A 26,788-nucleotide genomic window follows, 5' to 3' on the forward strand; every position below is an offset into this window, starting at 1 on the left:
TCTTTAACTTTTTTCATTTCGTTTTTAAAAGACTTCTGTATTGATAGAAAATAAGTTTTTCTATTGAAGATAGATAAAACTGCTATTTTTTTGTTTTTATTTTTCATAAAAATAATTCCTTTCCTGTTTTTGTTGCCAAATGGGCAAGTGTAAATTCCTTTTTAAGCTATTTTCTCCAATTTTTATATTGATATCATAGTATCAGTTTCTGTAGATGCAAAATAATGTCATCTTTAAAAGATTAAATGAGTATTTTTAGCACTATCGGACAAAAGACAATGATATAAATTGAGTTGCCTACCATAGATTATCTACAATGGTCAAGTTGAACTATATCTTTACATAATTTACTATATTTACAATGGTCAAACTGTGTTACATCTATAATGTTCTTTTATTAAAATATCTTTACATAACTTATTATATATTTTTAGACACAAATTGGTGAACTACTTGGTGATTTCTCAGAGTATGTTGAATTTGCTTTTTTCTTAGATCTGTTTATAATTCTTATTTCATAACTTTGAAAGAAGTTTATACACATACAAAATTGTAATTAAATAATGTTACCCTGAAAATATGCTCTTAGGGGAAAAAAAATTACTTCTCTTCAAATGATAAAGTCTAATTCACATATGTTAAGCTAATTAAATATTTTATTTACATTCATGAAAAGTGGTTAAGTATATCAAAATATAACCAACAGCTAATTGATTCAAATTGTATGTCACTAGTATGTACATAAGGTCTATGTAATATAAAGTTTATCTTTAAATGAAATGATATAACATTAGATAAAATTTATGAAGTCAGTAATAAACAGTAATAAAATATAGCTAACCAAATTAAGATAAAAATGTAATTGTGAAATCCCTGCTATTCTAATTAGCAAATTGAGTTAACATTATCTCATATTTGACTGTATATTTAACCATATATAGTCAACTGCATAGTTAAATTTGATGTTAATTATGTAATTAACTGTATAGTCTATTTGATTTTCAGTATTTTAAAAGATTTAGAAAAATTATGATAAAAACCAAGCCAGTAAAGTCCACCAAGTAAATAAGTAATGAAATATAAAATTAGGTATGATTTACATAAGCCTGGTTTACATATATGATCAGTCGCCTAAATCAATATTTATGCATTCTGATTCAGAATCCATAGTTATGATGCAAAAAACTTTTTCTTTTTAACTACTTCATTGTAATAAGCAATGTAATTATACAATAACTATGTTACCACTGTATAACTATGTTAACCACTGTCAGATACTATGTTAAGTAGTTAAACAAATTTTGTTATTATGTCTTGGTTTGTTAATTTCTTTAAAAAGTTAATTTTTTGGACATTTATCAGTATATCAGTATTTTTTTTACAGGAATATGACTTTACATTAGCATTTTTATATATTCTGTTGTATTGCATAGTCTTTTGTCATACTCATATTCAGATATGGTAAAGAAGTCATGTATTCCTACGTTGATTTGATGAATTTTGAAAACAAAGATTTTGTATCAGCATTGAGGTTATTTTTGGAAAATTTTCGACTTCCTGGTGAAGCACAAAAAATTGACAGACTTATGGAAAAGTTTGCTAGTAGATATTGTGTATGTAATCCTAGGTAAGCTGTTATGCTAGTATACATTTCAATAGGTATTATTAATATTCAATTTATTTGTTAAATTGGCTCATAAATAGCAACAAATCACATATGTACAACTTCCAAATAAAATGAAAAAGACTGAAATAAGAGACAAAGTTATACAAAAGTTTTGCTATTTATTTTAAACAAAGTTTTTAAAAAATTGGTATGCAGTTCAGTATCACCAATTGGTATGCAGTTCAGTATCAAAATGTGGTATGCAGTTCAGTATCACCAATTATTGATAAAACAATTTTTCAAGTAACATGAAGGTAATCTAAGAAGTGTTTTTGAAGAATTGTGGAAATGACTTCAAGTTAATGTTTCAAAAAATTTTCTTTTTTGTTTTAAAATTATTTGCAATTTTAAAAGTTTATAGCAATTCATGTACATTTGCTTTTATAGCAATTCATGTACGTTTGCTTTTTAAAAGGTCATTACTGTAAAAGTGCAGAAAAGGATTTGTAAAATTCTTAGTAAAATTTTCAAACCATGAAAAAATTGAATTCTGGATTTATTTATATCTAGCTTTACTACATTTTATTGCATGTTTTATTATTTCAGTGAAGAAATTTTTGCAAGTGCTGATGCTGCTTATGTTCTTGCTTATTCAATTATTATGCTTACTACAGATCTCCATAGCAACCAAGTAAAGTTTCAACATTTTACTGTTTTTTCTAAAATGAATGTTTCTTAAAAATCTTAATTTTGTAATACTGCCTTGAAAAAGCTTTCTACGTGCTATATTTGCAAATAGCATTAGAAAAACTGTTTAAATTAATTGATTTTGGAGAATTAAATTTCAAAGGCAGTACTTTTATTTAATCTTTTAAATAGATTTTTTGTAAAAATTTGATTTTACACTTATTCCACTAGGTAAAGCGCAAGATGACTCAAGAACAATATATTAATATGAACAGAGGTATTAATGATGGTAAAGATTTACCTCAAGAATACTTGGAAGGAATATATAAAGAAATCCTTGAACGAGAAATTAAGATGAAACATCATCAAAAAACTGCAACCAATCAAAGACCAACCACATTATGTAAGTAAAAAAATTTACAAGTGAAAGATTTGAAGTATTCATAGTAATCATGTAAAAATTCTTTTGCATCTGTTTCATCTTTTGGTTTTTCATCTTGCTCTTTTTCTTTCTCTAAAAGACTTAATAACAGAGAAACAGCGTAGAATGCTTTACCTGCAGGAAATGGAAAGTTTGGAAGAGAATGTGAGAAACATGATGCGTGACATTTCTCAGAAAGATATGCATACAAAATTTATACAAGCTACACATCTGCAACATGTTAAACCAATGTTCAAGGTTTTCATCTTATTAAAAAAACTCTTGTTTAGAAGATTTTACATACATACAGACAGACAGACAGACAGACAGACAGACAGACAGACACTCAAATTAAATAAAGTATATTGTATATTGTGAATTTTTTTATTTTTATTATTATTATTAATATTTAAGTGTCATAAAATCTAATCTAATTGCTTGTATATTTAATGTATCCTGATCATCAAACTCTTGGTTGGTTTTCTTTTTTTAAATATAGATGGCATGGACACCATCTCTTGCTGCATTTAGCATTGGGTTACAAGATAATGATGATGGAAATCTTATCACTCTGTGTTTGGATGGCATGCATTGTGCTATTAGAGTTGCTTGTATATTTCAGTTGCAGGTTGTTATTTCTTACTTATATTTTAACATAAACTGAAATAATAAATCATGGTGCTACACCTACAAGTTACATTCCTAGAGTATGTCATACAATAGTTTAGCTAAAATTACTTTTATTCAATGTGTTAGCATTTGCAGTTAGCTTTGATTTAAATCATATATCTAAAATGATAGGTGAAAAGGAAATTTTTAGCTATTAATTATATTAATCCTGTGTATTTATTATATTAATTATATTAATCCTGTGAAAACAGTGGATTTTAACAATCAACTGGTTGTATACAAATGTTATTGTATCAACAATAATAAATGATCATGCAAGTTTTAACAAAAAAAACAAACAATATTGGCTAAATCCTTGCAATAAATTTGCTTAATTTTTAACACTTTTTAGCTTGAAAGAGATGCATATATCCAAGCACTTTGTCAATTCAGTATGCTTATGGCAAATGCAGTTATTACAGAGATGCGTGCAAAGAATATTGATACAATCAAAACTCTTATAACAGTTGCATATACTGATGGCAACTATTTAGGTCATTCATGGCTTGAGATTTTACAATGTATTTCCCATTTAGAGCTTCTTCAATTAATTGGAACAGGTATAAAACCACGCTATGTTAGCAGTGGAAATGTTCCTGTAGTTAATGTTGGAGGGCTAGTGAGTAATCAAAATACAAGTCAAAATAACAGTATTATGGATCCTAAGAAACTTTCTAGCATTCAAGAATCAATGGGTGAAACATCTTCTCAGAGCGTTGTTGTTGCTGTTGATAGAATATTTACTGGTTCAATACGCTTAGATGGTGATGCTATTGTTGATTTTGTCACTGGCCTTACTGCAGTATCTATGGAAGAGTTATCTAACCATGCTCAACCTAGAATGTATAGTTTGCAAAAGATAATTGAAATAGCTTATTATAATATGGGACGCATCCGGTTGCAATGGTCAAGAATTTGGGCTGTATTGGGTGATTACTTCAATAAAGTAAAATATTTTTTTGTTTAATAATCAGTTGCTACAGATTTTTAAAACTGTATGATTACTTTCCTTTAACCTATTCTTAGGTTGGTTGCAATGCAAATGAAGAGGTTTCATTTTTTTGTGTGGATTCTCTGAGACAATTATCAATGAAGTTTCTTGAAAAAGGAGAACTCTCAAACTTTCATTTTCAAAAAGATTTTTTGAGACCATTTGAATATATTATGCAAAAAAATAAGTAAGCCATAAAAATTATTATTAAATTGATTTTTGAGTAATTTATATATAATTAATAAGTTAATATTTATAGTTTTTCTTTTAGCTGATATTTTACTATAGAATTATGTGTTAAGTTATAAGTAATTGATTATAGTTCTCCAACAATTCGTGATATGGTTGTTCGCTGCGTTGCACAAATGGTAAACTCTCAAGCAAAGAACATAAAATCTGGATGGAAAAATGTTTTTTCTGTGTTTCATTTAGCTGCATCAGATCTAGATGAAGGGATTGTTGAGCTTGCATTTCAGACTACTGGTAATATATTTTTTTTATGCCTTCTAAATGTTTAAGAAACGTTTTTTATTTGAATATTTAAAATTTGAAATTGCGATGTTTTATTTAGCATCAATCTTTGAAAGTCACTTTTCTGCTACTGTTGACTCATTTCAAGATGCTATTAAGTGTTTATCTGAGTTTGCTTGTAATGCTGCTTTTCCGGACACCAGTATGGAAGCTATTCGACTGATTAGACACTGCTCCAAGCATGTTTATGAAAATCCGTTTGTATGTCAATTTTTTAGTAATTCATGGTTTATAGTTCTTATACTTAAATAGATGTTTTTTTGTGAACATTCAAATATTCAATATTTAAATGTTCATATTGATTTTAAAAGTAAAAGTAGAAGTAAAAACATTCTGATATCACAAATTGTTATTATGCCACAAGCAAAGTTCAAAAATTTTTGGTTCTTGAATAACTTTTTTAATAGATGTTTAAAGAACGGTTTAGTGATGATACAGTAATTTCAGAAAATGATAGAGTCTGGTTGAGAGGTTGGTTTCCTGTTGTATTTGAACTGTCATGCATAATTAGCAGGTGCAAATTAGATGTTAGAACAAGGTAGTTAATTGAAACAAAATGATTTTGTTTTTACAGTTTATTAAAGTTTCATTACTTATTACTTTTTATTTTTAAACTTTTTTGTTTTAATTTGTTTTATTAAACCTGTTTTTCATCACTATAGGGTTTTTTTTTAAATTTTCAAAAATAACCCTTTAGTATGCATGATAATGAATAGAAAATGGTGAACAGAAAAAGTAGAGGAAATTCCTGTTAAATGTGGCTTTACCATTGAATGTATTTTAGGTTTCATAATTTAAGACAATTGTTATTGATAATGACAGCAATATTAGCAAAACTATAAAGAAAAAGTATGATAAATAAAAACAGAAATATTCAAAGTTGCATGCTTTTTACATTTGCTTATATTAACTCTTAGGGCATTGACAGTTATGTTTGAGATTCTTAAAAATTATGGTCACACTTACAAAAAGAGTTGGTGGAAGGAAGTTTTTAAAGTAGTTTTTAGGATTTTTGACAGTATGAAACTTCCAGATCAGCAAATTGAATGGTCAGAGGTGAGAAAGTTCATGTCTTTATAGCCTTTTTGATTGTTAAATTGTTCTTAATATGTTTGAATTTCCTTTGTATTGCTATTACAGAATAATTAGGTTAGTGTTATAAACTCTCTAATCAAATTAAATTACAAAAGTATGAGCTTCAGTAATGATGTGAATAGTTATTAATATAAGCATGGAAAATAGTTAGGCTCTATATTTTTTACCAGTGTTAATGATTCTTCTACTTATGATGATGATTCATCCACTTTTAAAAACATCAGAAAAAGGCTCTTTCTGTATATATTCAAAGTTAAATTATATTGTGTATCAAAGGTATTTTGATTTTTGATACATGATATTTAACCTATGGGGTTAAGTAAATTCTTGTCTCAAACTCTTGCATGTTTAAATTTTAAAAAAATATTACTGACTCATGTATTAAAAAAACAATATAATTTGGAAAAAAGGTTTGTAAAAAGTATTTACATACTTTAACTGTAAATGGTTTTGAGGCCATAACTTTAAGGTTATGTATGTAAATGGTTAAAGTATGTAAATGGTTTTGAGGCCATAACTTTAAGGTTATTGCTTTATTACTTTAATAAATACTCACAAAAAAGGTCACTAGTTATCTTTGAGTAATCTTAAGTTTGAATTTAAACTTATCAAAAATGGTTAAAGGGGACTGAAGTATAGCATAAAGTTGTCCAACAGGAAGAGTGTTGGGAAAAATTACAGCAAATTATTGAAAATGTAAAATGCTGTTACTTGATTATTAATTATTTTTATTAATATTTTTAAATTATTGTTAGCAGGCCTGCATAAATTATAATTTGTTCATGCACAAAAAACCATTTAACATTTGATAGAAATTTTGTTAGTTTTGTTGGAATGCTGCAGATTTCTTTTAATGTTACAAATTACTATGACAGAGCTGGAAAAATACTACCATCAGATGATATAGAATCTTAGGATAATAAAGAAGTTGTAAATTATTGATGCTCAATATTTTATTGCCTTAAAGTATTTGAATTTTTTTCTTATAGAAAGCAGAATGGATGACAACAACATGCAATCATGCTTTGTATGCAATTGTGGATGTTTTTACTCAATATTTTGATGAATTATCTGATGTGCTATTAGATAACATGTTAACACAACTCGTCTGGTGTGTTCAGCAAGGTGGGTCTTAAAAATAAATATTCAGAATTTTTATTTTCTAAGTCTTTATTTGATTTTTACGTTAAATTAAAACATTTTAATCTTTTCAAAATATTTCTCTTTAATATAGATAATGAACAGCTTGCTCGTTCTGGTGTTAATTGCTTAGAAAACTTAATTATTTCCAATGGTCAAAAGTTCTCTCCAGAGATTTGGACAAAAACTTGTGATTGTATACACAATGTATTTGAATCATCAATTGCACATGAATTATTAATTTGGAAACCAGATAACAACTCTTTACCTTTTGACAATATGCAAGTAATAACCTCTGTTCATTCTCCCCAAAAGGTAAATTTTTTTTTTATTGAACATGAATCTGAATTTTAAAATAAAATAATGTAATAAGCATATTCTCTTTTTTTTGCTCAAAGTTTTTATTTTATTATTTTAGCCTTCTCAAAAAACAAATGATTTTTTTTATGGTAAGAATTAGTTTTGTCTTTTAAGTTATGTAAATCAATTTTAGGAATACAGAATCTTACAAAAACATTGAATATGAGACATTAAAGTTTTAAATAATTTTCTCAGAAAAATAATCTTTTAATTTTTTGATGCAGATGGATACCAAGATTTACCTAAAGATGATGTTACTGAAGTTGACGATATTAGTCTCCATCAGTTCCCACAATACCCTGCATATATGTCAAGATTTGACTCAAAAGAAAGTCTCCATTCTATTACTAGACAAAGTAAGTCAAACTCTTATCTAATCATACTTATGTTGCCATAAATTTCAGAATTGCAAAAAAATTTTGTTATTAACTATCAGTTTTTATAAATTTAGTCGATTTTATAAACCAAATAAATAGTTCTCTACTCATCATGAAGCCATTTGTTCTTATGTTGTATTGTTCATGTGTAATTTCTCTTAAGGTATCTCACCTGATAAAACGCTCTTTAATTCTCTACTCATTCGTTGTGTGGTTCAGCTGGAAATTATACAGACAATAGACAATGTGGTGTTTTATCCAGCTACTAGTAAACGAGAAGATGCAGAAAATATGGCTGCTGCAAAGGTGTGATGTTCTTTCACATTTTCCTCTTTAAAAAAGGTTCATTCATTTTTTGTCTGTTAAAATGTTTATTAGGCAAGCAAAAAATGTTTATTAAGCAAGCAAAAAAAGTTACACTCTTATACGAGATATTTTCATGTAAATTTTACCATTTGGTTAGAATGACTAAAATGACTTTTTTATAGAAAACATTTTGTAGCGAAATTTTGCATTATGATTTTGTTTTATTGTGATTATATTCTATTTTGATTATTTTGTATTGTGACTATAGGAAATTTAATATAGATAGCTGCTAGTTTTTTACTAAATTATATTACGATCAGAAGGTTGCAAATCCATTTTGTAGTAATCTTACTTTAGTTCTTGAAAGTTTGAAATTTTAATTCTGGTCAAAGACCTTTTACATTAATTTTTCAGTCATCTGACGCAGAATATGTATCTTCTCTGCTTGATGTGGGAATGTTTCCATTCTTGAATCCTAATCAGTTATTTTTATTCTCTGATTGCCTCTACAAATCACATGTTTTTGCTCGTACTTTTAATCGCAATTTCGAGCAACGAACCCTGCTTTGGAAATTCGGTATGTCTTCAATAAAAGAATATAGTAAAGTTATAATAATAAAGGAAAGGTCTGAAATAATAAAATCAAAATAATAAAAGAATTTCTTTAATGTCTGCTTTGTTTTGTGTCAGGTTTTACCAAAGGACGATCACCCAATCTTTTAAAACAAGAGACAACAAGCTTAGCATGTTTAATGCGAATTCTGTTTCGTATGTACACTGAAAGCACGCTTTCTAATGTCTGGAACAAAGTAGAAGAAAAGCTGAAATGGTATCACGCGTACTTAAATTATCTGGGTTTTATTATCTTCATTTTTTTAATGCATCTGTTATTGTAATATTAAGTAAACATGGTTGGCGTCCTCAAATCTTGTACAAGCTTCTGTTTTTGTTTAGTTATATAAAAGAAGCATTCGATTATTTCACTTCGCTAGACTCAGCTAATCACAGAGATGCATGGACACCTGTTCTTGTATTAATATTGACAAAAATTTTAAAACTCGATAATGAACGGGTGGGTTTTTTAAGAATTAATACTGAATAATATATTTTTTTGTTTACTTTCATAATTTTTATTGTTCTTGCTGTTATTATTCTTGTTCTTGCTGTTGTTGTTGTTATTATTACTTTCATAATTGTTGATGTTGTTGTTGTTGCTTTTTATCATCATCATCATCATCATCATCATCACCATCATCATCATCATCATCATCATCATCATCATCATCATCATCATCATCATCATCATCATCATCATCATCATCATCATCATCATCATCATCACATAATTCATTACTACTATTTTGATAAAATAGTAATTTTAATGGTTTTGAAAAATTTTCTTTTTGATCTGCTATATGATTGTTATTAAGTTCCATCTTTCCCACAAAAAGTTTTTTGCTTCAAATTTAATTCCCGCGTTTCTCTTTCTTAGTTCATTCGTCACGTTGCCTGGTTTTATGCTAACCTTTGTGATCTATTCAGCTTTGAACTTCAAAAAGAGTTGCGATCAGTCGTTCGCAGGCTCTTTCACAAGATCGGTGTCGTCTATGGGATTAACGAACTTAAAAATACTTTATCTACATAGTTAAATTTTTCTTTCTGCAATATTTTGTATATTTTAGATAGTAAATTTTCTTAGCTAAAATTGCAGGATTAATTGCATTCACTTCATAGTTTTATTTTAAGTTCTCTGAGTTAGATGGGTGCTCAATCTTTAGTTGTTTGTCCGTTAAGTTCGTGCTAAACGATGAAAAATAGATTGAACAGTTTTAATTGAACAGCTTTAATTTTGTCTTTCTTTTTTCCGACTGTTTTTACAGTAGATGCACAAAAGTACAATTTATTTTTCCTTTTTCAAAATTTTGTCAAACAAAAAGCCATTTCTTGTTTTAATCTATTTATTTTTTATCTCTGAAAGCTGCCAGCAAAAAAGAATAATTTCTTAACAAACAAATACACCAGAGTGTTCTGTAAATAATATATTTTATATTTCCACTAATTACTGAATAATAAGATGATCTAGCGAGATTCTAAGGAAATATCACGAGTGTTGTTTAATGGTATTTTTACTAAGTTTTATTTTTTCGCTCAGTTAGTGAAATGTTATTGGAATAGTTGCACTCTAAAGAAGATTCTTTGCGTTTTTTTTTTTTTTAACTTTTTGCGTTTAATATTTTGTCTTCAATGCTGGTCAACTTTTTTAAATTCTCCTGTTAACTTGCTGTAGTTCATGTATCTTAAATCTTTTGAAAAAACCTAAACGCTTGAAACAATTTTAAAAACTTACTTTTGAGTAATTTATATGTAGCCCGATGTTATTTTTCATTTTTGAGCTGTTAAAATAGTTTGATGTGATATTAAGCGGTGATTTATACTTAATATTTATGAAATTTCTTAGAAGATTGTTTTAAAGAAAATATTTTTTTAAAGAGAACCAATTGATTTGAAGTAAAAAAATGACAAATTTGCTAACATTTTTCTGACGATATTTGTCAATTTTTATCAAGTATTTAGGATTTATGTAACTAATAAAAATGAAGATAAAGATGTTTCAAATTTTTTCTAAAGTGGAACTTCTAATTTTCATCAAAGATGCTTGTGTTTGCTTCTCAACGTGCTGCTAAACGACTATCGTCTTTGAAATACGTTTTTTATCGACATTTTTCCATCTTGTATCAACATTTTTTCCTGTTTAACTAACGTAACCTTCGAGATAAACGTGAAAGTATTTGCTTGTGAATTTTTCGAGAAAACTCCCATAAATGTATTTATAACAGCAACGTTACATAGATTGAGTAATTGCCTATTCTTTGCTATCAAAGTCTAGCGAGGTAAGCTGTTTATTAACAGGATTAAATCGAAAGGTCTATGAAAAGCTCTATCGTAAAAGTTATTTTTTATTTTTTGTAGGATTTTTATGTTTGTGATATCGATTTGGTTGACTTTCTTGTTTCTAATTTCGAAAAGATTTTTTTTGAAAGTTTTCTTTCAAAAATTTCACTAGGTATCAATCGTCTAACGTAATTTTTGTTGCTGACTTGTCAGTATTAGGATATTACCTCAAACTTACATGAATTTTACTCCTGAAATATAATAACCTTGAATAAATGCACTTGAAAATACGCGTAATAGCTGCTAAAAATAGTCCCACGATGTCCCCATAAATATAAAAATTATGTTTAAGGCTTAAACTTTAAGCACGGAAAATGAGTTATTAATGTTCGACGAGTTTTGGGTTCGGTCTAGTCTTTGAGTTTTCAGAAAATATCTCGACCGATGGGTAATTAATTTTTTATGTCATTGATTCTCCTTCGAGCGGATCGAAGATAAAATTATCATTTATCCTTTTTATTTGCTGTATAAAGGTAATATAAAAATAAAAACGGAAGTTTAAATTAAACAGTCAGCAATTTCAATAGGGGATTCGACTGTACGCAATTTCAATAGAGTACCTAATGTTTGTTTTTTTTCTTAAGGGATTGGGGGAGGGGAGAGTTCTTTTCTTTTATCGCTCGCAAAATAAATAGTAAAACTAATAGAAAACATTAAATTAAAATTTTAAGCCTGAATATTAAAAAACTACTTTAAAAAATCTTCAACTAAATGAAAAAATTTTATCACTCTTAAAAAACGATTCTGTTTCAGAAAATGGGGAAAATAACACTGGCAATAATCTTATTATGTATTTTTGCTGTTACTACGCGATCAAGTTGTCGATCTTTGGACAGATATAGTGAAGGTATTGTTATATATACAAACATATATATATATATATATATATATATATATATATATATATATATATATATATATATATATATATATATATATATATATATATATATAATTGAACATAAATATCTTAAGAAAGAAACAAATCCAGAAAATAAAAAATTAATATTACAACAGGCTACTTATCAGTATATAGAGTTTTTTAGCTACCTGCTTTTAATATTTATTTTACATGTCAAAAATTACATTTAATGTTTGTATTTTACTATTTACGGGATAAGTATAGCTGCGTTTTATTCGGAATTGAATAATCCTCAGCATGTTTGCCCTTGATACTGATACATTGGTTATGACCATAGCGACCGCTGATTCTAGTCCAGTTAACACAATGGTCACTTATTCCATTCTAATATCTATGAGCATAGCGGCCTCTACTTCACTTTTTCAATCAGCTAATGACAAAATCGTGGGCGCTATTTTCCATTTCTTTTAACATTTTTTTTTTACTGAAAGACAATTTCTACTTATATAAATCTTTCTCTGAAATTTTTTTCGAGGGATATGTTGCTGACATACTATTATCCTAAAAATTTTGATTGTGGAAAGTTGTTGCCTTAAGCAAGTAAGAAGGAGGCAAACGCTCCTTACCCTTTGCCATAAACTTGAATATTATCTGTGAGAAGTATTTCGAAACTTTTTCCAAAATATCCAAACCAACTCAACTCCCTAGCCGATCTCCCATCTCAATGCTTTTCTTTGATCTGTTACTCTTTTGCACCATTCTAATTTTATTAAAAATTACTTTTTAAAACGAAACCGTCATCTACTTTTATTGTTTTACTAAAATGTGAAGATAATTTAAACTTCTTTATTGTGAAAGAGTAACTCCCTTTCACTGTTTTATTCAAAAAAATTGTTCAATCAGATAGATTCCATACGCTGCAATGACGATATACACAACCTTGAGTTATATTCATGAGTTATCTTGTACGGCATACAAATTAGTTGTTAATCTATGAATTCTTCGTCAATTATAGTAAAAACCGAGAAATTTTAGTCAATCCAACTTAAAAAGAAGTACATCAGCTTCTTAGACCACCAATTCTTTAGCTTTTAAAAATAGTTGCTTCTATGTGCAGAAAAAGTGTTATTTTAAAAATTGGTAGTAAATACAGATAAACAAGGGGATCTTCATAGAAGCTGATCATCCAGCTGAACAAAAATACTTTTATTTAGAATCTTTGTACAAACAAGTTTAACATTTTTTACATAGTTTAAAATTCTACACATTTTTATGACAACTTCAATAAAAGTGAAACTGTTCTAATGTATGTATATAACATTCTTTAACAGTGCGTTAGTAACGAATGGGTTTGTAGAAAAATCTTCGATAGTAGTTATCATAAGAATAGTCAGTTTCGACAATTTAACGGGAAGGAATCGTAATAAATTAATTTATGGTTCTCGTAGATTTTAACAGAAATTTCGAGCAAATTAATTGATTTACGTAAGCTATAACGAACCTTTCGAGCGAATTAATTGAATCAATTACTCGTCGGAATTTCAATATTACAATTTAACTGATATCGTTAATTGTTGCGTTCGGTTAATTTTACGAACGCACGTTGTTTTAATCTTTAATCGTTACGTCTTTCCTCTAGCAATATGTCAGAAGTTGGAATATGTCAGAGCATGCACAGTCCTCCAAAACAAAAGCAACTTTTTTTTATGAATCATTTAAAACAGCATTTATTCTTTTGATTTTGCATTTTTTCTTAAAGTAATTTTTTTTGTGACGTTGATTTCATGGATGTATAAAGTTAATTTTCTTGTACATTTTGTAAACAAAAAAACTTCATCCATTTTTATGAAAAAAAAACTGAAACTGTTGAACTCCAAAACATCACCAAATTTTTTAAAACTAAAATAAATAATGCCATAACCTTTACTTTTTAGGATCGTGAAACATCTTTTCAGCATAGACTCTTCTCTAATCACATTTCGTATGGCTTCAATAGCTTTATATAGCTCATTGGTGTTTTGAAGGGTCTTTGTGTCTTAGAGAAAGTTCAACTTGATGCCATAAGTTTTCAATCAACCGTCTTGTTGAAATATCCATAGAAGAAGCGTTTTACTATTAACATGACGAACCGTCTTTTTCTTAAAATTATCATGATAAACAAATTGATCCATAACGCCATCTGTTTGATGGAACGTCCAAAGCAACTAAAACCAGAAAAACAACCCCAAACCTTTGCACCTTTGTATTTAGAATCCAAACTTTTACTTTTAGGTCTACGTAACCTTCAAGTTAGCATCAGGACCATTCAAATTGTACTTTGATTTATCGCTGCACAATACTCCTTTCCAATCACTAATAGTCTGCACAATACTCCTTTCCAATCACTAATAGTCTAAAAGCGATTCTTTTTGAAGTGACAAAAAGTTTGTCACCTCTTTTGAGGTGACAAACTTTTTGTCACTTCAAAAAGAATCGCTTTTCTGTTTAAGTGCAAAACATGTCGTTTTTATGTCAGTGAAACGACATGTTTTGCGTGTTCTTCCGCACTTATGTTTAATTTCTGAAGAACTGTCTGCATTTAATCGCTTGATTATTCGACATACAACTCACTTGTTAAAAAAGCACTTAGTGGCAATTTCTTTTTGCTAGACTCCTTTTTTTGTAATTTTTGATAATACGTTATTGAAAAGCAAAATTTTGATTGTTTCCCGCCATCATAAAAGAACTATTTTCGGAAAAATCAGTAGTAAGACAAGTAGTAAGAAATCTTTAATATTACAAAGTTCTCCTACCAAAACATCGCCAAACCATGATCTTCAGTCAATGTCATTCCTGGTAATACAATACCGACCGCTGATCTATTTTAGCTACAAAAAAAAAAACAAAAAAAAAAAAAAAATACAAAAAAACAAATGAACTAACATTAGTTTTGTTTACAGTTGGAATAGATCAATTAAAAAAGTTGCTGTAAATCCAAATACATTCTAAATAGCTCGTTTTTTTTTTAGGTAGTCGTAATAAATACAAATCTTTTCCTTATGTATAATAGTATTTTTTTTTTTAGAACAATTGAAGTTGAAAGAATAATACTTTTAATATGGTTGCTTATGTTTCAGAATAATACTTTTAATATGGTTGCTTATATTTCAATAAACGTTAAAAACTAATCAGCAATACATTGGCAAGTCCAAATTTGTTGCTAATGGGTTTGTTTTTTTTTTGCCATTTTGGATCATGGTGCCCATACCAACTAAATAAGAAATAACGCTTCCAGTTTCTCTTGTATGAATTATTAACAGTTAAAACATATGATGCATGAATTTTAGCAGTTAAATACAATAAAACTGTAATTAAAATAAATGTCAAAGAAGGTCGTTTTTTATTTGAGCTAAACAATTCGTCGGTAGACTATTCTTGGATTTTCTATCCACCAAAATTGTGTTTTTTTTGTTTGTCAACAAATCCTTATGGTGGAAGTGGGCTTAAATTACCCATAATGAGATTGTGAATAAATTCTGCTTTTTACTTCACCAATTCAAGAATTTGAGTGAGACTAAAAATATCTTGAAAAATTTTTTGTCATTATTTTAAGTGCCACCATAATATACACATAAAATTTTTTAACATCTATAAAAATTAACTATACAAATTTTTTAATATCTATAAAAATTAACTATACAAATTTTTTAATATCTATAAAAATTAACTACTTGATGAAATTCAATTGAGTAATTAGCAATATTAGAAAGCTTAACTCACAAAAGAACTTAAAAAATATAAAAATATTAAAAGAAGACAAAAAGTTTAAGTATTTTTTTTTTATTGTATTATGTAAAAAAAGAGACAAATTGTGTTAAAGAAAAATAAAAGAATTATTAAAATTTTTAGTTAAGAAACTCATTTTGACTTGACAGTTTTTAAATATTAAATTTTTTTGCAAAAGTAGAAAAGTTTTTAATAGTCTTGATTGTAAGTTTTTTTCACTAGAAGATTTTTTGATTTGCTTTTTATCTTCGTTAAGTTTTATAATAATCTCTATCATAATAGGAATCCAGTATGAATTCCCGGACTTTTTCCATTCCCGGGATAGCGGGTAATTTTGATACTGATCCGGGGAAATTTTTTAAAAGAAACGACGCACAGTGACTCAAAACAGCAAAAAAATGGTAATAAACCCCTCACAACTTTTCTATAAATTAAGTGCTTTTTTTAAAATAATATTAAGTTGCAATAATTTTTTATTTCAAAAGTATAAATAATTGAATCATAAAACTTTTATTTTGTATTTTATAGTTAAAAGAAGTAAAAAAATTTGATATTATTTTCAAAGAAATGTGAAAAATGTGAGATTTTTATTTAACTAAAATAGAGTATTTTTAATTTAAATAAAAGTGTATATTTTTTTTAAAGATAATCTATTGGCTCTATATATTTCAAATTTACTAAAAAGAAAAAAAAAAGTCTGACTTTTCTGTTAAAATTTCAAGACTTTTCTAAAAAAAAGGTAGCAAGTAATTGTATTTTTTTGGTTTATATATCAGCTTAAAAAATGTTCCACCGAGTTCCAAAAATATATACATTTTTAAATAATAAAGGGATTACAGCGGTCTCCTGCGGTATTGGAAGTTGTTAAAGAAATACAAATGTTGATAAACACTTAAAAACCTTGTTTTCCGCCATTTTTGAAAGTATTTATTATTTGATAAGTATAACGTGCTTGAAAAAGCTTAACTGAACAACTTTAGTATTTCCTGTAATATAAAGTTAACTTAGTAATATAGTGTTATTACAGGAAGTAACGATGTGACAATTGTTAAAGCCAGTTTATGATCATTATATTTATCCTACCTTGCACAATATTTTCGTGGAAAAATTGAAATGCTATCCTGAGAATATACATTTTTCTGAAATTTCTGCAAAGTGTACTCTTCAAAGCATGTTCGATCACACTGTGAGTAGAATAACTGAAATGATTGATATGCCTAATTGTAGTCAAGGTAACGAAATATTTGGAGTTTTATATGGAAAGATTGGTTTTGATGGAGCATCAAGCCAAAGTATTTATAAACAGAAATACGAGACAAGCAGCACAAGTATAGAACTTAAGAGTGAAGAAAATCTTTTCAGTACAGCTTTTGTGCCTTTATTGCTCAAAGTAGAAGATGGCGAAATTTGTAATAATGAAAATCCTTCCAGTTGTCACTTTTGTAGACTCTTCATCTACAATATAAAAAATGATTCCAATTTTATCCACAGAAGAATAATCAGATCTAAAAAATCAAATAAATACCTTAAAGACGTTTTTCAAAGTTTTTGATATTGCAAGAAGAAAGGTACCTTTAATATCTGCTATAGAGTTGATCTTACAATGTTTGATAATAAAGTAGTTTACGCACTCACAGAGACAAAATCCACTCAACCCAAGCTCCTTCCAAAATGAGTTGGATGATGAAATATTTCCTATGCCACCTAAAGCAGCAATAACAAATTTAGCAAAAAAATATCTAATAGGCTTCTTTCTATTAATGACAAAGTAGCAACAGAAGTTGAAAATGTTGATACTAACAATAGCAATATTATTCCAGATAAGTCATTTGTATCTGTGGCTAAACGATTAGAAAGGTTGTTGAAAAAAGAAAAAAAAAACATCGAAGTTAATTGCGATAATTCAACCCTATATAAGGAACTAAATTTGTTTGAAGTTACTCATAAAAGATCTTACAATATGGAAATGTTTTATAATGCTCATTTTAGAAATGCTTTATATGTTCATTTGATTATCCATCAAGTGTTGAGGCTGAAATTGTCCATCGAGTGTTGAAGCTGAAAGAGTATTTAGATCAACTGGACTTTTTTCACGAAATTTAGAACTGATTTGATAGACAGTCATTTAGACGTAGTGGTTTTCTTAAGAAGCTACTTTATCTCACAAAAATAACCTTAAAATGTATTTAAGATGAAAAATTTTTAAAATTGCGTCGCACAGTAACTCAAAAAGATTAAAAAACAGTAAAAATTAAATAAAATTTGACATAAATTGTAAATGAGTAATGTTATACATCAAAGTAATAATTTTTGGGTCAAAGATTTCAAATTTGTTAATTAATTTTTTTTACGCGCAGCTTCGACGCGCAAAATGCGCGCATACGCGTGTTTAAGGTGATTATACGCGTACAAAAAACATTTTTTTCAAGTTTTAGAATCTTCAAGACAAACAAATTATCTTGATATATTACTCTACTTAATATTTTTATAAAAATGGTTTTTAAAGGAGGTTGATACATAGAGAAAAAAAGACTGTATTTATTACATTCACTTTATTATCTACATTACAATTAATTTAATAACTTCATCTGGTAACGGTTTTCCTCGATAGCTCTTATGTTTTCTAAAAGATATGCTTGATACTTTTGGATCTGATCTTACTAGAAGGTAGTGCATCTGATTCATCATTGTGTTTAACCTTGATATTTTTGCAGTGTGCTAAGTCTAGAATTTCTTATCTGATTATTTTAACTCTCCAGTGCATCTTCCGAATATACCCCGATTGGCAAGGGTAATTTATGTGATATATAGATAAGCTATGCAGCGGCAGTTTATACAGTAGGAGGCATAGTATACCAGTCGTACAAACTCACTATACATTTAGCTGTTTCAGTGCAGTATAAATCTTATTCATTGATATTAATAGGATATCCACAAGATATGGTTATGAGAATATTATGCAATCTTTCTGAAATTTTGAAATTTCTGTTTTCTCTGAAATTACTAAAGTTGATTATATCATAATCAACTTTAGTAATTTCAGAAAAAACATTACTATTTTTAAATGCTCTTCTGGCAGTATTGCTGTCATTGGTGTTTCCAGACCCAGTTTTAGGCATGTCAACATATAAGCTTAACCGTTCTCTGAAGAGTACCTGAATCTCTTCTTTTTTTTTAAGTCTACAGATAATTTTTCCTCAATTTTTTTGACTTATACTTTTAAATTTCAAGTTTATAACTTAAATGAAGAATAAGTTCAAAGCATTTCATCCAGCAATGCAAAGCTGAAATTCCAAGGCCCAAGGCTGACTCATTCTCAGTTTTTGCTTTTTAAAAATCAATATTGTTCATTTTGTTGAGTTTAGCATTGTAAACATTGCAGGGTTATCTAAAAGTCTCAGTGAACCAACAAGATTATTTTCCTTCTATGAGCCAGTCTTTTAATCAAAGCATTCTTAAGATCTTTTGATAAATAATATTCTTAAATATCAAGTTCTTTAACCATAAAACTTAATGTACCTTCAGCTGTCAATAATGTACTTACCTTCTACAAGTCGTTTCAGAACCCAAATTCAATTGGTTCAAAACTTTTTGGTAAATTTTCAATTACTTTAGGGTCTTTTAAAAACTAAAAATATTTTTCTTACCTTAACCAAAACCTTATAAAGCTCAAGAAGAAGATTAGGAACTTGTGTAATAACTTTATTTTCATCCTCATTCTCATCACAGAAAATATCAAAATTTTGATCAAAATCATCATCAAGATCTTTGTCATTAACATTTTGATTATTATTATCATCTTGCTTTTTATAAGTTACATATGCTAGTGCTAAATGGATTACATGAGCAAAACAAAGTTAATGTTCAGCAATAAAGTCATTACCCATTTTTTCCGTTACAAAAGCAGCATTAGCTATAGAGCAAATTACATCAGTGGACAGGTTTAAATCAAACAAACTTAATTTTTTACTCAATAGTTCAAGATAATCATTTGATCTAAAAAATCCTTTCATTTTCCCTAATAGAGGATTAATAAATCCTCCATATAAAGCTCACTTTTATAACTAAAGCATGTAATACAAACTTTTATATTTAAAGTATGTAATACAAATAAGGAATATATTGCTAAAATAAGCAAATTGATACAATTCAAAAACTTTTAAAGGTGAAAATTCAGCATGATTTATCAAACATTCTTTTCTTAAATATTAATGTTCTTTTCAATATTTATTTGAATTAGCAAAAACATGAGAAACATTTTTATTGCTTCAAAAAATCAATTGAAATTTACATTTACAGTGAATAAAAATGAGTTAATCCTCTCTTACAAAATGATAGTGAGGCCTTATCCACTTGTGTCACTTCAAAAATTAAATAACAATGTAAACTATCACTTAATTTTTTTAGTTTTTTTCTACTCAAAAAAACTAATTGAAGCTTTTAACAAATAAAACAAGACAATAAAACCTGTAATATATATGAGTCCCTGTTTGAATTTGTTTGGTAATTGGTGCTCACAACTTTCACACATGGGGATATCAAATTCAACATCAAGTTCATATCTATCACTAACAGTTTGCAGGAGGAAATATTGTAAGATATATTTGCTTGTCTTGCAACTTTCTAGTTTTACCAATTTTAAATTAAACTTTACTATTCACTATAACCCACCACTTAACAACCGTTTTAATGAAAAGTGCAGTATCGTCAGTTTTAGTTGATTTCACATGTAATGCAGCAACTGTTTCATCACAAAAACTTTATGAACTAGTTCAACATTTTGTTGCTCAATAGGTTTTGGTGACACATTAACTCTATTATAGTTGTACTTTTAGGAAGCTCAAAATCAATTTTGGAATTTGGTGATAAAACTAAAAGAGATGTTCAAATGGAAAATTATCGTGATAAAAAAGATGAAGAAACAATAAGAAAAAATCGGGAAAAAAATAATGGTATTTAGATTTAGCATATACAAAGTATATACATATGTATATGCTTTTACTATAGTTAGTACTGCTTATACAAAGTAGTATTAAAGTAATGCTTTTGTTTTTTAACAACCTTCTTGATCATAAAATATATGGCTTCAACTATAGATCTCAAAATATTGTATCTAAAAAACATGTAATATTATTGTTTTTTTAACATTTAGTATATAATATTTGTGTGTAAACTGTTGTAATTTGTGCTTACTGTATTAATGTGCTTACTTTTCCAGATTTGCAAGACTATGAAAAGAAAGGGAAAGAATTAAAAAAAAATTTAATGAATAAAGGTTTACAATCTGATGGTAACCTCAACTATTGCTTAATTTATAGTTTCTTACCTTTTAAGTTTGTTTTTATATAAAATGTTTAACAGGAGACTTAGTATGGTATTTAACATTCAAGCTACAATAGAGTTTGTTTTTTTTTTAAAGAAAAAAAGAATTTAATAATTTTGTAGTTTTTATAGAAAGTATAAAGATTTTTCCTCTTTGTTTAGAGTTTTGGAAAACAAAAGATGACAAAGTTCAAAATAGATATCCCAATAAGTTAAAAGAAAAAATGAAGAAAAATGGTGGGATCCTTTCTGATGTTGATAAAGATCAGTTTGAGAATGATTATGGTCGATTTAGAAATCGATCCTCGATTAGCGCTTTTGATCTTTTACAAATAATTAATAAAGGTATAAAGAAAGTTACTTTTATCAAACTTAATTTTTCTTAGTTCTTGTTGCTGTTGTTCTGTTTCTATGTTTTTATAATTTTTTTTTTTTTTTTGAAAAAGAAATGTGTTATCTTCATTTAAAAAAACTTAAGTTGTTTAATGATTGCAGCATATGATGTACCAAATCTCAAAGATGTTGACATTGTTACTCAGAAAAAATTAAAAGCTCCCAAAAAAGGATCAGGTATTAAATGTTGTAAATATTCAAGCTCTTTTTACTACATGGTGTTTTTTGTCTCTCAAACAATATTTTCTCTGCACTTAAACTCAACTAGTGCAGCAGCATTTTTCATAGAGAGTTAGAAGTTTTATCAAGTAAGAACTTAAAGTTTCCATATATTTTGTTTCTTAATTCTTAACTCCCATTTAAAAAACCATAAAGTTTCAATTTCTACAACATTTTCAATTACATCTACAATGTTACAATATAAATTATTTTTTGCATTTATTTCAAATTATAACTCTTTTTAAACTACCTGTGTTATTTAAGTGCTCAAACATGATGTGAAGTCAATTTTAAATCACTTGTTCAATAGAAACTGATATACAAAACATGAAAATTCGAACTAAACGAGATGCCCAGAGAGATAGAACTTACTTGTGGACTTCACGTATTGTACCTTTTGTAATTGATTCTATTTTTGCAGGTAAATAGTGTTTTTAAAAAAATCTATGGACATTTTAAGTTAGAGCATGTTTTACAATGTACTAAATTTTTAATAAGCATCATCAGTCGATTTAATTAAATCTGCAATGAAAGAAATTGAAGTAGTGAGCTGTATACGTTTCAAGGAATATACTTCAGAGACAAATTATGTCAAAATTGTAGCTAAAGATGGGTGAGTTCAGTTTTTGTTAAACTATTTTGTATGCTTGTATAAATTAAAAAAAAAGATACTTCAAAACTGGTTGTTTTGAAATATCTTTTTTTAAAGTTTATGCAAGCAAACTAAAATTATTTTTTCATTCCAAAAATAGTATTTAAGTTGTAGCATTTATTAATTACAAATAACATTATTCCAGTATTCTGATTTTAAAACTTATTAATAGTTGTTGGTCATCAGTTGGACGTTTATTTTGGTTGGATGGATTTCAAGAACTCTCATTAGGTTCTGGTTGCTTGTATAAGGTGGGTGCTCTTTTTAAGTTTTATTTTTCAAAAATCAAGTCTCATTTAATCTGATTTGCTAGAAATTGTTCTTTATCCCAGCTTTTCATGATACCTATTATCTATGCTAATTTATAATCAACTATTGTCACTAGTTTATAGCATTTTGCTAATTGTCCTGCTGTTTTAAGGAAACTAATAAAAAATAGATGATTATTTATTTTGCCAGGGCACTATAATTCATGAGCTGTTGCATCTGCTAGGATTTTTTCATGAACAATCAAGACCAGATCGTGATCAGTATGTTAAAATAATTTGGGAGAACATCTTGGAGGGTGAGTTTATTGAGAATCAATTTTGTCAGTGGATTTATCCAAACGTTTATGATACTGTTCAGAGACATTATTTCAGATATTTTATTAGTTTCTTTTTGTTTTGAAGAAGCCATTTTAAATACACTAGGATAAAATAGTGTAAAAACATTGATTAAAATTTAGTTCAATCAATATTTTTATACTAAATTTAAATAGGCTATTGGTTGTTTTAGGCCAGGAGAATAACTTTGAGAAAAACAGTTTTGAGTATGTAGATGCTCTTAATTCGTCTTATGATCTACTTTCAATAATGCATTATGGGAAAAATTCATTTGCAAAGAATGGTAATTTTTCATTTTCTGATATTCTCTTTTGGTGAGTTTGTTCTAAAAAAATATTTTTTAGATTATAAATGGTGCATTTTTTATTTTTATCATTTAGCTGAAATGTCCACAATTTTAAGCACCAGTAATCCTGGACAAGATCTTGGTTCAAGGAATAATTTTTCATCAATAGATATTGCTCAACTGAATGCTTTGTATGATTGCTCAAGTAGGTATTTTTTAAATTTAGAATTGTAAGAGATAATTTTAGTTTTATTGACTAGAATTTAAAAATTGGAATCACACTTCATTTTCATTTATTATGAACCAAAAGTATGATTTAATAAGTTAATACTTTCATAATAACTATTTAAATGCAACAATTTATTCCTTTAAGTTTAAACAGACAAAAAAACGGAAAAAAAAAATGGAAAAAAAAAATTATTCTTTATATAAAATCTTTTTATTGTCATGACATAATCAATATACTTTTATTTCCAAAAAAAAAAACTCACAGCTAGCAATTACTTTATTTTTTATTTTTTTTAATTTTAGATAAATGATAGGCTTTAATAAGGCAATCATCTGCTTAGTATCATTTGTCACTTCTTTTGGTCACCCATCAAAGAAATTAGTTTTTTTAAATTGTTTTTGTGCCTATACATGTATAGATATACATACAGTAGCTTGCAAAAGTTTAGAAACACCTACTTTTTTTCAGTTTTTAAAAGCATTCTCAAATAACCTGAAATTTTTACCGAATGTGCTCTATATTATAACAATTCAAAATCCATTACAAAATTTTTAAAACTCACCGGTCAATTAATTTTTATTGTTTTTTTGAAAAGGCTTCCGTGCAAAAGTTTAGAAACAAAATAATAACCCGCAATTATATCAGATTTTTGTAAACAAAAGCATTATAAAAGGTCAAATTTTTTCTGAAATTTATTATTTGAATTAACTTGAGATATTTCAAAAGCAATGAAGTATAACTAATCGAGAAATTATTTGTGAGGTTTTATAATTCAATTACGTAGTGATATTTTAAAAGCATGGGAAAGGCTAAGGAAGTTTCAGATGAAATAAAGAAATTAATTATAAAAGCTGTGGGGAAAAAAATGACTTACAAAAGGATTTCTGAACTTTATAATGTTTCTAAACCAGGAATATGTCACATTATGAAAAGGTTTCGTCAGCACAAAACTATTGAAAGCAAGCCTCACTCTGGAAGACCTAAAGTTACAACTGAAAGTTACAAGGCTGATATATTATTAGTAAGGTTTTGCAAGAATAATCCTCACATGACTGCTGTCGAACTTAATTCAATTATGCATCAGTTTCATGGCACAAACTGTAGCGTTGATACAACTAAACATTGATTACGACAAAATAATCTGTATGATCGCCAACCAGTTAAGAAACCTCTTATATCTGGGAGAAATTTAAGAACCAGAATAAAATTTGCAAGAGATCATCTCAATTGGATAGTTAATGATTGGTCAAAAGTCCTTTTCTCCGATGAATCAAAGTTTATGCTATTCAGTAGTGATGGAATTAGATATGTCAGATGTCCAATAGGAGACAGATTCAATCCAAAATATCAGTTACCTACTGTTAAACATGGAGGAGGAAATGTTATGGTTTGGGGTGTTTTAGTCATGACAACCTGGGTCCCATTCATCGCATAGAAGGTATTATGGACCAGAGAGTTTATTTAGACATAATGAAGAACATTATGCTGCCCCATGCAAAGGAAAAAATAAATCGCAATTGGATCTTTCAACAAGATAATGACCCAAAGCATTGTGCCAGATCTGTTAAGGAATATTTTCATTTAAAAAAAGTCAACGTTCTTGAATGGCCTTCACAGAGCCCAGATCTCAATCCCATTGAGCATCTTTGGGAGTACATTGACAGGCAATTAGTTGGTAGAAAACCAACCAACAAAGACAATTTATTTGGTTTGATTAAAGAATGTTGGTATAATATTCCTTAGGATGTTCTCATTAATTTATTTGATTTGATGCCTCGTCGCTGTGATGCTATTTTAAAGGCAAATGGATATGCCACCAAATACTAATTTTTTATTGAAACTATTTTATTAAAAAATTGTAAATTTTGAAAGTTTTAGTAAATATTTAAGCTTTATAGAAATAAATGATAATCGAAATTCAGCTGTTTCTAAACTTTTGCGCGGAAGCCTTTATAAAAATTTTATGAAATGGATTTTGAATTGTTATAATATAGAGCACATTCGGTAAAAATTTCAGGTTATTTGAGAAAGTTTGTGAAAAGTTATGCGTTAAAAACTGAAAAAAAGTAGGTGTTTCTAAACTTTTGCACGCTACTGTATATACATGTATATACAGCCATACATGTATATCTATACATATATAGGCACAAAAACAATTTAAAAGAACTAATTTCTTTGATGGGTGACCAAAAGAAGTGACAAATAATAATAAGGAGATGATTGTCTTATTAATCTCTCTATTTGTAAAATAAAACCTTCTTGACCCACAGGTCCTAGATAAGCTTTAAAATGTTTTTGTGCTAAAGTTTATATTAAAGAAACGGGAAATTTTAAAATTTGTTTTATTTTCATAAAAGTCATCTGTAAACTTGTTAGCTGTATAACTTTGCTTCCACCGTTTTTTCTCAAAGCTTAAGGCTTTATTTTCAAAATTGATAGTGCATTTATGCTTCAAAGTATTGTTTACCGCTGGTCACTACCTTTACCCATCTATCCAGCAGCAAATGAATATTGTAGTGGAAAGAACTCTTCATTCTTTAAAGTGATCCATAAATCAATCCAATTTTTCACTTATTGTAAGAGCCAAAATTCTGATTGGCCAGGTTGTGCGCCATTGATCGGGAAAGGTGGTAATCAGGTGGAGCAATATCAGGAGAGTATGGTGGGTGAGTAGAACTTCCCATTTGAGCATTTCCAAGTAAGTTTTCACTTATCACGCCACATGGGGATGAACCATGTCATGCAGCAAAATTACTTTGTTGTACCTTTCCTCATATTGCAGCCATTTTTCTTTCAGTGCCCATTTCAAATGCATCAGTTGAGTTCGATATTGTTTGCCTGTAATGGTTTCACTTGGTTTTAGCAGCTTGTATTACACTACACCAAGCTGATCCCACCAAATACAGTGTTTAACCTTGGAGTTGTGAATATTGGGTCTGACTGTTGATGTGGAAACATGGCTGTGCAAACCTCATTATTTTCTGAGTTTGAGATTGTTTTAGTGAACCCATTTTTTGTCCACAGTGTGTCAATCACAACACCGTGCAGAAATCCCTTCTGTCTTTGCCTGAAGCAGCTTTTTCTCGGCTTCAACTTATACAGCACCCAATTTCCTTGCTTCTGAACCATTCCCAGGGCTTTGAGGCGCTTGGAAATGGCTGGCTGAGATACATGCAATGATTCTACCAATTCTTCTTGGGTTTGGCACAAGCCTTTGTTGAGTAAAGTTGCCTACTTGTCATCTTCAAACATCTTTTCCCTTCCACCGCTATGCTGGCCTTTGACGCATTGAAACCATTCACGACACGTTCTTTCACTAC

At 28.1% G+C, this 26,788-nt stretch overlaps 2 protein-coding genes across 8 annotated transcripts in view; both read left to right on the forward strand.

Moving 5' to 3' along the window:
• Positions 1-9,905, forward strand: part of LOC145191763 (brefeldin A-inhibited guanine nucleotide-exchange protein 1-like) — a 23,712-nt gene extending 13,807 nt beyond the window's left edge. Inside the window, exons 14-34 of the mRNA XM_090077303.1 lie at positions 435-469; positions 1,457-1,627; positions 2,213-2,297; positions 2,525-2,696; positions 2,815-2,972; positions 3,214-3,342; positions 3,736-4,329; positions 4,410-4,561; positions 4,697-4,857; positions 4,946-5,106; positions 5,313-5,443; positions 5,823-5,961; positions 6,990-7,125; positions 7,235-7,455; positions 7,559-7,589; positions 7,725-7,856; positions 8,041-8,183; positions 8,598-8,760; positions 8,874-9,012; positions 9,138-9,255; positions 9,676-9,905. Of these exons, the coding sequence (XP_089933429.1) occupies positions 435-469; positions 1,457-1,627; positions 2,213-2,297; positions 2,525-2,696; positions 2,815-2,972; positions 3,214-3,342; positions 3,736-4,329; positions 4,410-4,561; positions 4,697-4,857; positions 4,946-5,106; positions 5,313-5,443; positions 5,823-5,961; positions 6,990-7,125; positions 7,235-7,455; positions 7,559-7,589; positions 7,725-7,856; positions 8,041-8,183; positions 8,598-8,760; positions 8,874-9,012; positions 9,138-9,255; positions 9,676-9,828 (3,324 nt within the window). The 3' untranslated portion in view covers positions 9,829-9,905. The remainder of the gene's footprint in view (positions 1-434; positions 470-1,456; positions 1,628-2,212; positions 2,298-2,524; positions 2,697-2,814; positions 2,973-3,213; positions 3,343-3,735; positions 4,330-4,409; positions 4,562-4,696; positions 4,858-4,945; positions 5,107-5,312; positions 5,444-5,822; positions 5,962-6,989; positions 7,126-7,234; positions 7,456-7,558; positions 7,590-7,724; positions 7,857-8,040; positions 8,184-8,597; positions 8,761-8,873; positions 9,013-9,137; positions 9,256-9,675) is intronic.
• Positions 9,906-10,749: 844 nt separating this feature from the next.
• Positions 10,750-26,788, forward strand: part of LOC145192401 (uncharacterized) — a 43,944-nt gene continuing 27,905 nt past the window's right edge. For 2 of the 7 annotated variants that reach the window (XM_090077305.1, XM_090077306.1), the window contains exons 1-12: positions 10,950-11,074; positions 11,889-11,982; positions 20,598-20,714; positions 20,981-21,052; positions 21,247-21,429; positions 21,580-21,654; positions 22,007-22,117; positions 22,195-22,309; positions 22,521-22,599; positions 22,808-22,913; positions 23,126-23,236; positions 23,334-23,444. In XM_090077305.1, the coding sequence (XP_089933431.1) occupies positions 11,892-11,982; positions 20,598-20,714; positions 20,981-21,052; positions 21,247-21,429; positions 21,580-21,654; positions 22,007-22,117; positions 22,195-22,309; positions 22,521-22,599; positions 22,808-22,913; positions 23,126-23,236; positions 23,334-23,444 (1,171 nt within the window). In that variant the 5' untranslated portion in view covers positions 10,950-11,074; positions 11,889-11,891. Of the gene's footprint in view, positions 11,075-11,888; positions 11,983-16,122; positions 16,164-16,290; positions 16,341-18,781; positions 20,356-20,597; positions 20,715-20,980; positions 21,053-21,246; positions 21,430-21,579; positions 21,655-22,006; positions 22,118-22,194; positions 22,310-22,520; positions 22,600-22,807; positions 22,914-23,125; positions 23,237-23,333; positions 23,445-26,788 lie in introns of those variants that run through there. The other 5 variants (XM_090077308.1, XM_090077310.1, XM_090077309.1 and 2 more) reach the window with 3 other exon arrangements.

This window comes from Hydra viridissima, unplaced genomic scaffold (genome assembly GCF_058129835.1).
Source record: "Hydra viridissima isolate aposymbiotic clone 2 unplaced genomic scaffold, HvirCarnegie_v1 scaffold_2, whole genome shotgun sequence".
Lineage (NCBI taxonomy): Eukaryota > Metazoa > Cnidaria > Hydrozoa > Anthoathecata > Hydridae > Hydra > Hydra viridissima.